General features: G+C 48.2%; 1 protein-coding gene across 1 annotated transcript in view; it reads left to right on the forward strand.

The window, feature by feature from the left end:
- NRXN2 (neurexin 2) overlaps window positions 1-14637 on the forward strand; it is a 253526-nt gene that overhangs the window by 49205 nt on the left and 189684 nt on the right. The window contains exon 4 of the mRNA XM_029284646.1: window positions 8969-9037. Within this exon, the coding sequence (XP_029140479.1) occupies window positions 8969-9037 (69 nt within the window). The remainder of the gene's footprint in view (window positions 1-8968; window positions 9038-14637) is intronic.

Genomic DNA, 14637 nt, shown 5'->3' on the forward strand with positions numbered 1-14637 from the left:
GAGGCAGAGATGAGATGGGGGAAAAAAGAAGATCTAAGGCCGTAGTGGCGAACCTATGGCACGGGTGCCAGAGGCGGCACTCAGAGCCCTCTCTGTGGGCACGCACGCCGTCGCCCCAGTCCTAGGCCTTCAGCTGGGTTTTATAAAACCTTTTCGCTTTAGGCCTCCACCGCCATATGCAAAAAAAAAAAAAAAGGTTCAATCAATCAGTCAATTTCAACTTCTCGCGAAAAAAAAAAGATCTCGCAAAGTTGGAATTGATTGATTGAACTTTTTAGTCCCACCCAGTCTGCCATTACCACTGAAGCCACGCCCACCCAATGGGCCACACCCACCTGGCACCCGATGATACATAAGTGGGTTTTCGGTTGCAATTTGGGCACTTAGTCTCTAATCTAAAAGGTTCGCCATCACTGATCTAAGGCCTGCTGGCTGGGGAATTCTGGGAGTTGAGGTCCACACATCTTAAAGTTGCCGGGGTTGAGAAGAACTGCCTCGGGGCCTTTATGGGACTCGTGCAATTGTCTTCTTGGGAGGGGTGGGGGAGCATATCCTGGTGGGACTCAAGTGGGTGGCCCAGTCCGGGTTGGTTCATTCAGGCAGGGAAAAAGAGCTAACCGTCATTATTTCCAACAGCCATCGAAGGGTTAGGCCAGGGGTAGGCAACCTTGGCTCTTTTGTGACTCGTGGACTTCAACTCCCAGAATTCCTGAGCCAGCCTGGCTCAGCTTGGAAACCTCTCCCTTTCCCCTCAGCATGGCTGGCTCAGGAATTCTGGGAGTTGAAGTCCACCAGTCATAAAAGAGCCAAGGTTGCCTACCTCCGGGTTAGGAGGAGCGAAATCTTGATCCCATAAAATTGGGCAGGATGGATTCCTTCCCCCCTTGTTATTTTTTGATTATTAATTATTTGGAAATCTTTTCAGAAGGTTATTGAAGCCCTGGCACACCTTTGCTTCAACTTGGCTGTTTTTGCCAACAGTGGGAAATTGTATCACGGGCATCTCACAGTTTGCTGCGAAATTCCACCGGAGGGTTCCTCATAAGCTCGGAACGGGCCTGACAAAGAATTGGGGCACACGTGGGTGGGCGCCCCGGCTTTCCCACCAAGTTTTGTGTTTTTTTTTAAAAAAAAAAAAAATTCTGTTCAACACTTCAGGCCACTCTGTGCTCCTTCCTGCTTTGGAGAGGATCCCGAGCCGATGATTTTCTTAATCCTCTTCCAAGCGAGAAAGGAAGAACAGGGGAAGCTAATTCCTCACAAATGCCATCTAGTGAAGTGTTTTGGGCTTGGCATGTGCCTGTTTGATCAGGAAGAGAAGAAGAAAGAGTACGCCTGTCCCCTGGAATTGCCCGCTCTTTCTGTTTTCCAAATTGTGGCAGCACTGAATAAGGTAGGCCCACCAAACCTTTGGCAATGCGGCCCATATTCCACATCCTGCATCGCTAAAGGAGCAGGCAGACAGCTAGTCAGAGCATCCAGCTGGCAGGGTGTCCTGCTTTCTCTGCTGTGGCAAAACTCAGAGTACGACACCCTGCTCACTTTAAGGCAGGGGTCCCCAACCTTGCCCTGACTTACAACCATTCGTTTAGTGACCGTTCAAAGTTCCAATAGTGTTGAAAAAAGTGACTTGAATAGAATAGAGCTGGAAGGGACCTTGGAGGTCTTCTAGTCCAGCCCCCTGCTCAAGCAGGAGAACCTGTACCATCTCAGACACGTTTTTCACACTTTTGCAGCATCCCCACGGTCACGTGATCAACATTCAGACACTTGGCAATTGATTCCTATTTATGACCGTTGCTGTGTCCCTGGGGTCACGTGACCCCCTTTTGCGACCTTCTGACGAGCAAAGACAGTGGGGAAGCCGGAGTCACTTAACAACCGTGTTGCTAACTGAACCACTGCAGCGTTTGACTTAACAAGAAAGGTTGCAAAATGGGGCAAAACGGACTTAACCGCTTAGCAGTGGGAACCTGGGCCTCAGCTGGTGCTCGTAAGTCGAGGACCGCCCGTATTTGTACCAGTGGTAGCATCTGGGCTGTCTTCAAGAGCAGCCCCGCCTAAAGGCGGTTGCAGTAGTCCAGTCGCAACGGGATTAAGGGCTTGAAACCTCGTCACCCAAGTTTTGCACCCTGCCTAACCTGTGCCATTTATCTCAGGGTGGGTTAAGGTTTTTGTTTGAAAAAGCGATTGATTTTCCTTAAAATAGAATCCTTTAGGAGTTGGTAGGTGGGGAAAAGTACTTGGATTACATCACGGCTGGCTGGATTCAGCCCACCGGCCTACAGGAAAATGAGCCCCACAAGGGCATAATTGCAGCTTTTGAGGGAAGGCCAGCTGGGCAGAACTGGGGTGGGTATTCTGAGCCCCAGCTTGGTAAAAACTCATGTGGCTTGCCCCTTCTTTTGTATTGCTGTGCAGGGCAGAGCGTAAACCTGTAGTTACCCTTACGGAGGTGAACAAGCCACAACTTGCAGGCAGGTGTTCCCTCTGAGCCCCATTTTCCTGTGCCCTGCCTCCCCCATTCCCGTCTTATTAGGTACCACTGAATTTTCTTGCAATTATCCGCATATTGTTTTCTTTAAAGTCCCAAAAGATTCATTTATAAACACACTTATTTCTCCTTGGAAAAAGAACGTTCAGAATTGCCGTGTGGAGGCCGAGGTTTGCAGTGTTCACACAAGCCACTGAATCGGGACAAGATTTGGCCCCTGAAGTTGTATAACAGGGGTCTTCCAAACCTGGCCCTTTTATGACTGGTGGACTTCATCTCCCAGAATTCCCCGATCTCTAGCTCCTCTGTCCTCATGCTGCTCATGCACATGGAGCTGCGCGCGCTCTCTTGCGGGCACTTGCGCGGAACCATCCCCTCTCACACACACACCCCCGTCGGTCTGCAAAGCCGGAAAGATGGAAGAATTCTGCTTTAGGCAGCTTTCCTGGTGGTCTCCCATCCAAATGCTATGGAGGCCTAACCCTGTCTCGTTTTTTTTAGATCAGTCATGTTTGGACAGATGCTGGTGCATCATTTGCCCGTGTGGGTTTCTTTTCCCCATTTTTGAAAAGTAGACATTGATATAAGATTTTGTCAAGTTTCCTGTTCCCTAAAACAGAGGTCCCCAACCTTTTGGGCACCAGGGACCGGTTCCGTGGAGAGAGGTTTTTCCACGGACCGGAGAGTGCGTGGTTTTGTGTGATGCCTGCATCCCGTGGATGGGGCTTTGCTTGTTTGTGGGGACCGGTTGCTGGCATGCCGTGGCCCGGTACCGGTCCACGCACCGGGGGTTGGGGACCCCTGCCCTAAAACACATATACTCACTCACTCTCTCTCTCTCTCTCACATGCAGACCCAGAGATATTATCCTAATATTTGGGCCCCTTCTCAAAAGTTTAACTGAGTCATTTGAAAGTCAAATCCAGTGCAGTTCCAATGTGGGGAAACCCAGCCCGTTGAATGGGTTGGACTAGAAGACCTCCAGGGTCCCTCCCAGCCCTAGGATTCCATGAGTGTACGGTTCGAGGGAGCCTAATGCTCAGAAATGAGGTAGCTCAGTACTGTAGTCAGGTTGAACATGTTGTGCTAGTATCTCTTGTGTAGGACTCCGAAAAGAAGATTGTTGCCCCTGTGAGGTTAGTTGTGGAGGAAAGAGGGGTCTCACTCAGGGACGTTTTTTGCAAGCGCCAGTAGGTGGCAATGAACCCCAGTGTATTTCTTCTGCATCACTAAAAGAAGGCTAAAACAGGACACTTACACACACACTGAGTTTATTTATCTGTGTGTGTGTGTGTGTGTGTGTGTGTGAGAGAGAGAGAGAGAGAGAGAGAGAGAGAGAGAGAGAAAGAAAGAGAGAGAGAGAGAGAAAGAAAGAAAGAGAGAGAAAGAAAGAAAGGATACTTATATACACACAGTTTATCTGTGTGTGTGTGTGAGAAAGAGAGAGAGAGAGAAAGAGAGAAAGAAAAAGACAGAGAGAGAGAGAGAGAAAGAAAAAGACAGAGTGAGAAAGAGAGAAAGAAAGAAAGAAAGAAAGAGGATACTTATACATACACAGAGTTTATTTATCTGTGTGTGTGTGTGAGAGAGAGAGAGAGAGAGAGAGAAAGAGACAGAAAGAAAGAAAGAGAGAATGAAAAAGAGAGAGAGAGAGAAAGAAAGAGGTACTTATACACACACAGAGTTTATTTATCTCTGTGTGTGTGAGAGAGAGAGAGAGAGAGAGAGAGAAAGAAAGAAAGAGACAGAAAGAAAGAGAGAGAAAGAATGAAAAAGAGAGAGAGAGAAAGAGATACTTATACACACACAGAGTTTATTTATCTGTGTGTGTGTGTGTGTGTGTGTGTGTGAGAGAGAGAGAGAGAGAGAGAGAGAGAGAGAGAGGCACGCACTTTTAAAGCTTCTAACTGTGCTTCAGGGTTGATGTACATCCCAGAAGGATGCGGTTAATTGCTTAAACAATAAAATATTTATTAGGGTGACTGAGAAACAACCATCTAAGTCTAAAAGCAAAATGGTTCTGCCTTCCTCCTTCGGTGCAGCTCAGGAAAGCCGAGGCCGAGGTGTGCTGGGTGTTTAGAGTTAGATGGGTGTCGGAGCAAATTCCGAAGTTGCGATAGTAAATCTAGGACTACTTATTCTCTGACATAAATATGTCACCGCCCTCCGTAGCTTTTTCTTCTGAATGCCCCCCCAGTTTCTTTGGTTTGCCCTTATGTCTGTTTGTTTATTTCCCAAGTCTGGCTTTTAAAAGGCTTGTTCACACATTATGCTTAATCACTTAAAATACCTAGTTAACCTTGTTAGCTCTGTTTTTTTTCTCCCTGTTACACCAGCTCAGCCTCATTGGTTTGTTTAGACTTCAGTATATAGCAGGAAGCCAGGCGATAGGCGAATTCAGTTACCAGGTTAAGCACCTTCTGCAAATACAGGATCCACACAATCAGAGGGTGTTCAGATCTGAGAAACAGTTCAGGAGAAAGAGCTGTAATTCCCTTTGGGGTTTTACAGACCAACCTTTTTTGAAGTTGCCTTTAGAATCAGAATAGGAGCTGGAAGGGACCTTGGAGGTCTTCTAGTCCAGCCCCCCGCTCAAGCAGGAGATCCTATACCATTCCAGACAGGAGGCTGTCCAGTCTCTTCTTAAAAACCTCCAGTGATGAAGCACCCACAACTTCTGGTGGCAAGCTGTTCCTCTGGTTAATTGTCCTCACTGTTAGGAAGTTTCTCCTTAATTCCAGGCTGCTTCTCTCCTTGATCAGTTTCCATCCGTTGTTTCTCATCTTGCCTTCGGGTGCTTTGAAAAATAAGTTGACCCTCTACTCTTTGTGGCAGCCCCTCAAATATTGGAATAATGCTATCATGTCACTCCTGGTCCTTCTTTTCTTTAGACTAGCCAAACCCAAATCCTTCTTTGGCTGCCGACCTTTAGCCTCGTGCAGGCAGTCCTCGACTTAACGACCACAATTGAGCCCAAAATTTCTGTTGCTAACTGAGACGGTTAGGTGAATTTTGCCCCACTTTATGACATTTCTTGCCACAATTGCTAAGCGAATCACTGCAGTCGTTAAGTTAGTTGTTAAGTGAATCCTGCTTCCCCGTTGACTTGTCAGAAGGTTGCAAAAGGGGATCGCATGACACCCCCCATCACAAATAGGAGCCAGTTGCCAAGCAGCCAAACTTCGATCACGTGACCACGGGGATGCTGCAATAATGTGAAATCCAGTCGCAAGTCACTTTTTTCAATGCTGTTGTAACTCCGAGCGGTCGCTAAACGAACTGCTGTAAATTGAGGACTACCTTTAATCAAGAAAGCTGGCCAAAGCAATGCAGAGAACTAGGTTTACAAAAAATCCATCCGTACAATGGTTTATGGTTCGCTTCGTAGCCGGTGTGAATCTGGCCATTATGCTTTGTAAAGTCGAGTTTTTTTTAAAACAAACCTTTAGCTATGGTGTAAGAATTGTGCCTTAATCCACCGCGTAACAGTGTTGATCAACCTCAGTAANGACTAAAAAGTTCAATCAATCAATTCCAACTTTGCCAGATCTTTTTTTTCCCGCGAGAAGTTGAAATTGACCGATTGAACCTTTTTTTTTTTTTGCACACGGCGGCAGAGGCCTAAAGCGAAAAGGTTTTATAAAACCCAGCTGAAGGCCTAGGACTGGGGCGACGGCGCGCGTGCCCACAGAGAGGGCTCTGAGTGCCGCCTCTGGCACCCGTGCCATAGGTTCGCCACCACGGCCCTAGGTCAAGAGAGGGGAGCCCCTAAAATGGCATCTCCCATATTCAGGAGGAGAGCTATCCAAGGGCAACTCCACAGATTTGCCAAAGAATAAAAGCATTTTTGGGAAAGAAATCAATATTACAAGCAGAGTGTTCCAAAGCTGCCGAGTGCCAGGGGAGAAACGAAAAAACAAAAAACCCTGACGTGGTGGGAAATTGACTGATCAAAAGGGAACGTGGATCGCAACCGCTTTGTTGCTGGTTTAGTAAAACAATATTAGGATCAAAAAGGATTCTCCGCCCCTCCCCGATGAAAAAAAGTAGATTTTATAGCCGTTTCTCTTCACAGCAACCTGTACTGCGTAGTGATCTAGTCTTTCTCCTCCCCTCATTTGCATAACTGCTAAAATGTACATTTCCCAAGACATTTTAAAAATGCAAATCAGGCTGCGTTTTTCTTCTTTCACGTATACGTTTCTTTGATAGATTTTTTTTTTCAGCACAAGTTCCTTCGGTTATAAATGTTATTTTTTATTTTTTTAAAAAAAATACACTATAACAGCTGCTGTTTACATGCAGTGTTCAGCAGCGTACCTTTCTTTCCGTCGTGGTGTTTGCTGAATTTGGTTTCATTTTGATGCCAGCAGTCAGACTGGTGTGAAAACGGATAGGGCCCCGTGCACATTTTTTTTCCACCAGGGAAATAATTGTTTTATGCCCCCTCTTCACACCCCAGCCTTGTTTTACATCCTGCCGGCGTAGGGTTTTAAAAGTGAACGAAGTGAGAACTGTATGTGACTCTTATAAAACGGTGAGTCCTCGACTTATGACTACAATGGAGCTCAAAATTTAGGTCGCTAAGTGAGACACGTGTTAAGTGAGCATTGCCCCGTTTTACCACCTTTCTGGCCACAGTTGCTGAGTGAATCACGGCAGGTGTTAAGTTAGGAACCCGGTCGTTAAGTGAATCCAGCTTCTCCCTTGACTTGGCTTGTCAGAAGGTCGCAAAAGGGGATCATGTGACACACACCCCCCAGGATACTGCGACCGTCGTAAATGTGGGTCAGTTGCTAAGTGCCAGAATTTTGACCCTGCGCCCAGGGTCGTAAGTGTGAAAAACGGTCACCAGTCGCTTTTATCAGCGTTGTTGTAACTTTGAACAGTCACTAAACGAACTGTTGTAAGTTGAAGTCTAACCGTAATGTGAATAGCTGGTAGAGTAGGGGTACAGGTAGTCTTCAACGTACGGCCACAATTGATCCCTAAATTTATGTTGCTAAGTGAGAAATTGGTTAAGTGAGTTTTGTCCCATTTTGCGACTTTTCTTGCCACGTTTGTTAAGTTGAATCACCGCAGTTGTTAAGTTAGTAACACAGTTGTGAAGTGAATCTGGCTTCCCCCGTTGATTTTGATTGTCAGAAGGTCACAAAAGGGGATCACGTGACCCCGGGACGCTGCAATGGTCATAAATGTGAGTCAGTTGCCAAGCGCCTGAATTTTGATCACATGACCACAGGGGGGGGCGCTGCAACGGCCGTTAAGTGTGAAAAATGGTCCGAAGTCACTTCTTTCAGTGTGGTCGTAACTTCGAACGGTCACTAAACAAACTGTTGTAAGTCGAGGACTACCTCTATATGCAGGGTATGTTAAAGGGAAAAAAAGGAGATGGACGGAGTGGTGTTATGTCTGTAAAAAAGCAGAGCTTTGATTGTATCACCATGGTTGCCGTATTGATGCTGTAGAAATCATACCCTGTGTACACCCCTCTGTTGGACACATACACACACACACGTATCCCTGGGAGTCTCTTTCACTGCGTTCACACACAGTAGGTGAAATCACAATATGTGTCCGGTAGCTAAATTTGCCCAGCTTGCTTAAGCAAATCCGTGGGCTGCAGTCACATAACATGCAAACCTGGATTCGTTAGGCCTTGAACGAGGGGGGACAGGATAGCAGTCTTCCAGTATCTCAGGGGCTGCCCCAAAGAAGAGGGAGTCAAGCTGTTCTCCAAAGCACCTGAAGGCAGGACAAGAAGCAACGGGTGGAAACTCATCAAGGAGAGAAGCAACCTAGAACTAAGGAGAAACTTCCTGACAGTGAGAACAATTAACCAGTGGAACCACCTGCCTCCAGAAGCGGTGAATGCTCCAACACTGGAAGTTTTTAAAAAGAGACTGGACAGACATTTGTCTGAAATGGTATAGGGTTTCCTGCCTGAGCAGGGGGTTGGACTAGAAGACCTCCAAGGTCCCTTCCAACTTTATTATTATTATTATTATTATTATTATTATTATTATTATTATTATTATTATTATTATTATTATTATTATTATTATTATTACTACTACTACTACTACTACTATTATTATTATTATTATTATTATTATTACTACTACTACTACTACTACTACTACTACTATTATTATTATTATTATTATTATTATTATTATTATTATTATTATTATTATTATTATTATTATTATTATTATTTGACTTATCGGTTGCCAGATTAGTCTGTTGTGCGGATTCCGGCTTGCTTCACGAGTGAACAAGTGAACAATTCCCACGGGAGCAAATGCCCCATCCTATAAGGGAAAAAGGGTTTTTCCCCCCCACCAGTTGCTTACTTGGACATCAAGCATGCTGCGGATGATCTGGCTTGTCCAGAGAGCCTGGGGCTGCGTGTCTGGATTGGGCCCTGTGTCTCTCGTCTGTCCCCGCTAATGCTCTGTTCTGCTTCTCCAGTAGGGTCCTTCCTGTACTCGGAAGGGGGGGCAGAGAGAACAGCCAGTGAGACCCCCCAGGCATCAAAAGGTCAGTGCACACCCCTTTCCCCTCCCTCTACTCTCATATGACAAAGGCCTGGCCATCGGTGGCAACTTCCCCATTATTAGCCAATAGACCGGCCTCCTTGCCAAAGGCAAATCCCAAAGTCCCTCCATAGGGACAGATAAATTGAGAAGGAAATTAGTTGCTGGAATAATAATAATAATAATAATAATAATAATAATAATAATAATAATAATAATAGTTGGAAGGGACCTTGGAGGTCATCTAGTCCAACCCCCTGCTCAGGCAGGAAACCCTGTACCATTTCAGGCAATTGGCTGTCCAGTCTCTTCTTAAAAACTTCCAATTTTGGAGCATTCACCGCTTCTGGAGGCAGGTTGTTCCACTGGTTAATTGTTCTCACTGTCAGGAAGTTTCTCCTTAGTTCTAGGTTGCTTCTCTCCTTGATTAGTTTCCATCCGTTGCTTCTTACAAACCTGTGGCTTGTCTCTCAGTAAATCTGAGTAAATCTCCATCAATCCCGCTCGAGCACGGGGCTGGACTAGAAGACCTCCAAGGTCTCTTCCACGTCTCTTATTCGGGCTGAAGACAACGCTGTGCGAATAGCACTGAGTGGCTACAGACCAGGGTTTCCCAGCCTCGGCAATTTTTAAGACCTGGCTGGGGAATTCTGGGAGTGGAATTCCCCACGCTGGCTGGGGAATTCTGGCTTAACAACTAACTGTGCAGGGATTCACTTAATAACCCTGATAAAAAAGGTCATAAAATCTGGCGCAAACTCCTTGTTTAGCAACAGAAATTCTGATTCCCACTGTGGTCGTAAGTCAAAGATTACCCGTCTGTTGGCTGAACTCAGACTGGGCTGCTTCTCCCTGACTGCTCCTTGAGAACCACCTCTTCATTCCTCCCTCTCCTGAGCCTTTGCGTGTGCCCTGCACAGGCAGTCCTCCACTTACGCTGGTTCATTTAGCGACCGTTCGAAGTTATAACAGCACTGGAAAAAGGGACTTGTGTTTTTCACACTTACGACTTGATCACGTGATCAAAATTCAGACGTTTGGCCACTGACTCATATTTATGACGGTCGCGGCGTTCCCCTGGGGGTCACGTGATCCCCTTTTGCAACTTTCTGATCAAGCAAAGTCAAGGGGGGGGAGGAAGCAGAATTCACAACAACTGTGGCAAGAAATGTCGTAAAATGGGGCAAAACTCACTTAACAACTATCTCGCTTAGCAACCGAAATGGGCTCAATTGTGATTTTAAGTTGAAGACTACCTGTATTTAATAATAATAATAGTACTAACAACAACAAAACAACAACAACAACAACAACAACAATAATAATAATAATAATAATAATAATAATAATAAAAAAGTTGGAAGGGACCTTTGTGTGTATCTTGGCCCAAGATTGAACTACGCTTGCTCTGTAGTCTTTGCGTAGGTCAGTGATGGCGAACCTTTTAGAGACCGAGTGCCCAAAAACTGGCCTCGCCCCCACTCCACCCCCCTGCTCTGCCCCCCCATCCCCTGCCCTGCCTGCCCACAGGACCACTCACCACCTCCAGGGCCCGCCGCAGATCACCCAGGCAGTGCTATGGCGGCCACGCCCTCTGCCCGCGCCCTGCAGCATCAACTGCATGATGGGGTGTGAGGGCAGAGTCTTGTCTACGCTGCCTGGCTGCCATGTCCTTGGCTGCACTGCTCCGCGTGGGCCACGTTCGAGGGCGACTCTCCTCCAGGGGGGCTTCTGGAGAGGAGGGGGTCGCAGGGGGAGGCGGGGCTGGGACAACGGCACGTGTGCCCACAGAGAGGGCTCCGAGTGCCGCCTCTGGCACCCGTGCCATAGGTTCGCCACCACTGGCGTAGGTCCACAGAGCAGCGGCTTGTGAGACACTCTTGCAATCTGAACTAATATCCTGCGTGTGTGACACTCGCACTATGCGCGGCTCCCCTTTCCTTGCCAGCTGTGCAAAGCGTGAAACATTGCAGCCTTAATATTTAATTACAAAGCAAGCAATTAATACTCTCCATCCGGGGAGGGTGGCAGAGAGACGCCCAGGGAATGTTAGCATTAATGAGGCATTCAGTACAAATAAGATGCCATTAATATACCGAAGACTGTGATTGATCTGGATTGGGAAGAGCAAGCAGGGTGTGCAGTGGGGTGTGCGTGCATTTGTGTGTGTGTGTGTGTCAGTAGGTCAGTGGACAAGGACAAGGACATAAAATACAAAAACCAGCCTATCATTTTGAAACGACTCCTTTGTTGTAGCTGTGCGGTCTATTTCTGCACCGGTGTGAGGGTAGAAAAGATGAATTTAACAGAACAGAATCACGGAAGAGACCTTGGAGGTCTTCTAGTCCAACCCCCTGCTCAAGCAGGAGACCTTATACCATTCCAGACAAATGGCTGTCCAGTCTCTACTTAAAAGCCTCCATTGATGGAGCCCCCTTAACTTCTGGAGGGAAAGCCGTCCCACCGGTTAATTGTTCTCACTTCGTTCTAGATCGGTCCTCTCCTTGATTAGTTCCCATTCATTGCTTCTTGTCCAGCCTTCAGGTAGCTTGGAAAATAGGTTTCAGTCAGAATAGAGCTGGAAGGGAGCTTGGAGGTCATCTAGTCCAACCTCCTGCTCAAGCAGGAGATCCCATACCATTTCAGACAAGTGGTTATTCAGTCTTTTCTTAAAAACCTCCAGTGTTGTAACACACACAACCTCTGGATGCAAGTCCTTCCACTGATGAATAATAATAATAATAATAATAATAATAATAATAATAATAATAAAGTTGGAAGGGACCTTGCAGGTCATCTAGTCCAACCCCTTGCTCAGGCAGGAAACCCTATAGTATCATTTCAGACAAATGGCTGTCCAGTCTCTTTTTAAAAACTTCTAGTGTTGGAGCATTCACCACTTCTGGAGGCAGGTGGTTCCACTGGTCTAGGGAGAAGGAGTCCCACTGCGGTCCATGACGTTGTGCTTACTCTTCTCCCCCCCCCCCCCGGCACCCAGAGGGAGGCGTTTGAATGATGTAAGCCTGAGTTATATTCTGCAATGTTTACTTGAGGGCAATAGCGTTTGTGTGTTTGTGTGTGTGTGTGCGTGCGTGCGTGTGAAAGAGAAAGTGTGCTGAGAAGACAAGGAAAAACAGAACTTGGGATTTCCCCCGGTGCTGTCAAGAGTCGGGATGGCTTTCCCACCCACTCACCCAAAGGAAGAATCCCTCTTCAGTTCGATACTCTGATTTTGCTTTCGTGCTTCGCTCGCCCCCTTCCTCCCTTCCTGGCCCCCCCTTGCAATAAAAGGACATGCACATCCTTGGCTTGTTGCTATGCCAACCGCGCACGGGGGAGGCGGGTGTGCCGATTCCCCTGGGAACGGAAGCGGGCACTAATTGTCCTGAAGTCTCAAGTTGATGAGCTAATGACTGAAAGCTGCCGCGGTGCCCAAGGGGAGCCTTTTGGCCAGCTGCTGACACCGAAGCCCTTGGGGTGCCATCAGAGCTGGGCCGGTAGAGGTGAAGGGTGGTCAGCCTCTGTGTGCAAAGCCCCCCGTGGATGCGTGTGCAACGGGGGGCACATTCGTGAGCTCTCCTGACAGGCGGTGGCTGAGCTGGGTTGACTGTAGATCAGTGGTTCTCAACCTTTGGGTCGGGACCCCATTTGGGGTCGATCGACCATTTCACGGGGGTCGCCAAGCAAGGCTGTCCGCCATTTTTTTTGTCCGCCATTTTTTTTCCCCTTTTCCGGCGGGTGCCTTACCTCCCTTGGGCTGGGCCAGCTGGTGGTCGTCCTGCTCCGTCTCTGCCGCTTGCCAGCTACGCCTCGGCCGGCGCAGGGGGCGGAACCACGCATGCACGGCGCTCCCGGACAGGGCAAGTCCTCGACTTACGACCGGTTGGGTAGTCCTCGACTTACGACTGGTTTAGTCCTCGACTTACGACCGGTTTAGTCCTCGACTTATGACCGGTTGGGGTCACGGCATTAAAAAGGTTGAGAACCACTGCTGTAGATAGACCAGTGATGGCGAACCTTTTAGAGACCGAGTGCCCAAAAACTGGCCCCGCCCCCACTCCACCCCCTGCCCCGCCCCCACTCCTCCTGCCCGCAGGGCCACTCACCGCCTCCAGGGCCCGCCGCAAATCGCCCAGGCAGCCCAGCAGCGCCATGGCGGCCATGCCCTCTGCCCGCGCCCCGCAGCATCAACTGTGCATGATGGGGGCGTGAGGCCAGATTCTTGTCTACGCTGCCTGGCTGCCGTGTCCTTGGCTGTGCTGCTCCGCGTGGGCCATGCTCAAGGGCGACTCTCCTCCAGGGGGGCTGCTGGTGAGGAGGGTGTCACGGGGGGGGGAGGCGAGGCTGGGGCAATGGCACGTGTGCCCACAGAAAGAGCTCCGAGTGCCGCCTCTGGCACCCGTGCCATAGGTCCGCCACCACTGAGATAGAGAATCGTGGAATGGGTTCGTCTTGAGACCTCAGGTGGGCGACCCTGGTCTACTCCATCTGCTGGAGCAGGGTCTCTCAACCTTGGCAGCCTTAAGATGTGTGGACTTCAACTCCCAGAATTCCCCAGCCAACTCCCACTTCAGTTCTGGGAGTTGAAGTCCACACATCTTCAGGTTGCCAAGGTTGAAAAGCGCTCTGCTAAAGCCTGAGTTGGGGGGGTGAGCCCATTGGGGGTCCCGAGAGAAATCCCATCAGCCTCAGTGCCCTCCACCAGCTGGTTCACCCTCTCCATGAGTCTCTGGGAGGGCTCATCCTGGGATTGAGGCATCCTCAAGCATCCATTCACGCATCTCCATCGTGGACCAAGCTGGTGTCTGGAGCCTCCGAGGATCTAAATGGGACAAGCAGACTCAGAGCAAAACTTCCCAGGTTGAAGTCGCTCTTCCTCTGGGGAACATCTGGGCCAGATGCCCCAGTAGCTACAGGTAGCCCTCGATTCACGGCCACAGTTGAGCCCCAGATTTCTGTCGCTAAGCAAAACTGTTGTTAAATGACTGTTCTTACTTCAAAGTTGTTAAGTGAATCGCTGCAGTTGTTAAGTTAGACCAGGGGTAGGCAACCTTGGCTCTTTTGTGACTGGTGGACTTCAACTCCCAGAATTCCTGAGCCAGCCATGCTGAGGGGAAAGGGAATTTCCAAGCTGAGCCATGCTGGCTCAGGAATTCTGGGAGTTGAAGTCCACCGGTCATAAAAGAGCCAAGGTTGCCTCCCCCTGCTATAGGGGTTTCTGCTTGAGCAGGGGGCTGGACTAGAAGACCTCCAAGGTCCCTTCCAGCTCTATTCTGATTGATTGATTAATGGCATCGGGCCTGGGGATCCAATGAATGTGTGGAGCCTGTTAAATAGCTGTTAAGTTTAGGATGCCCTCTCCTGTCTTTTTACTCTTAGACTTTTTAGCTGTTTTATCTGTGTTGTAATGGTTTTGTTTTACTGATGTTGATTGTTGGGCTTTGTGGTTTTAGTCATGTGCACTGCCCTGAGTTGCAAGCATGAAATGGGTGGCTTTTTAATTAGGTAATTAAATACTAATGGCACCACCCTGGGGGTGTATCCAGCAATTTAATCTATCCTTCTGGCCCTCTTATCTAGAGAGAGCCCCTTGAGAATCCCCCC

Source organism: Protobothrops mucrosquamatus, unplaced genomic scaffold (genome assembly GCF_001527695.2).
Source record: "Protobothrops mucrosquamatus isolate PMUCROS unplaced genomic scaffold, P.Mucros_1.0 scaffold787, whole genome shotgun sequence".
NCBI lineage: Eukaryota > Metazoa > Chordata > Lepidosauria > Squamata > Viperidae > Protobothrops > Protobothrops mucrosquamatus.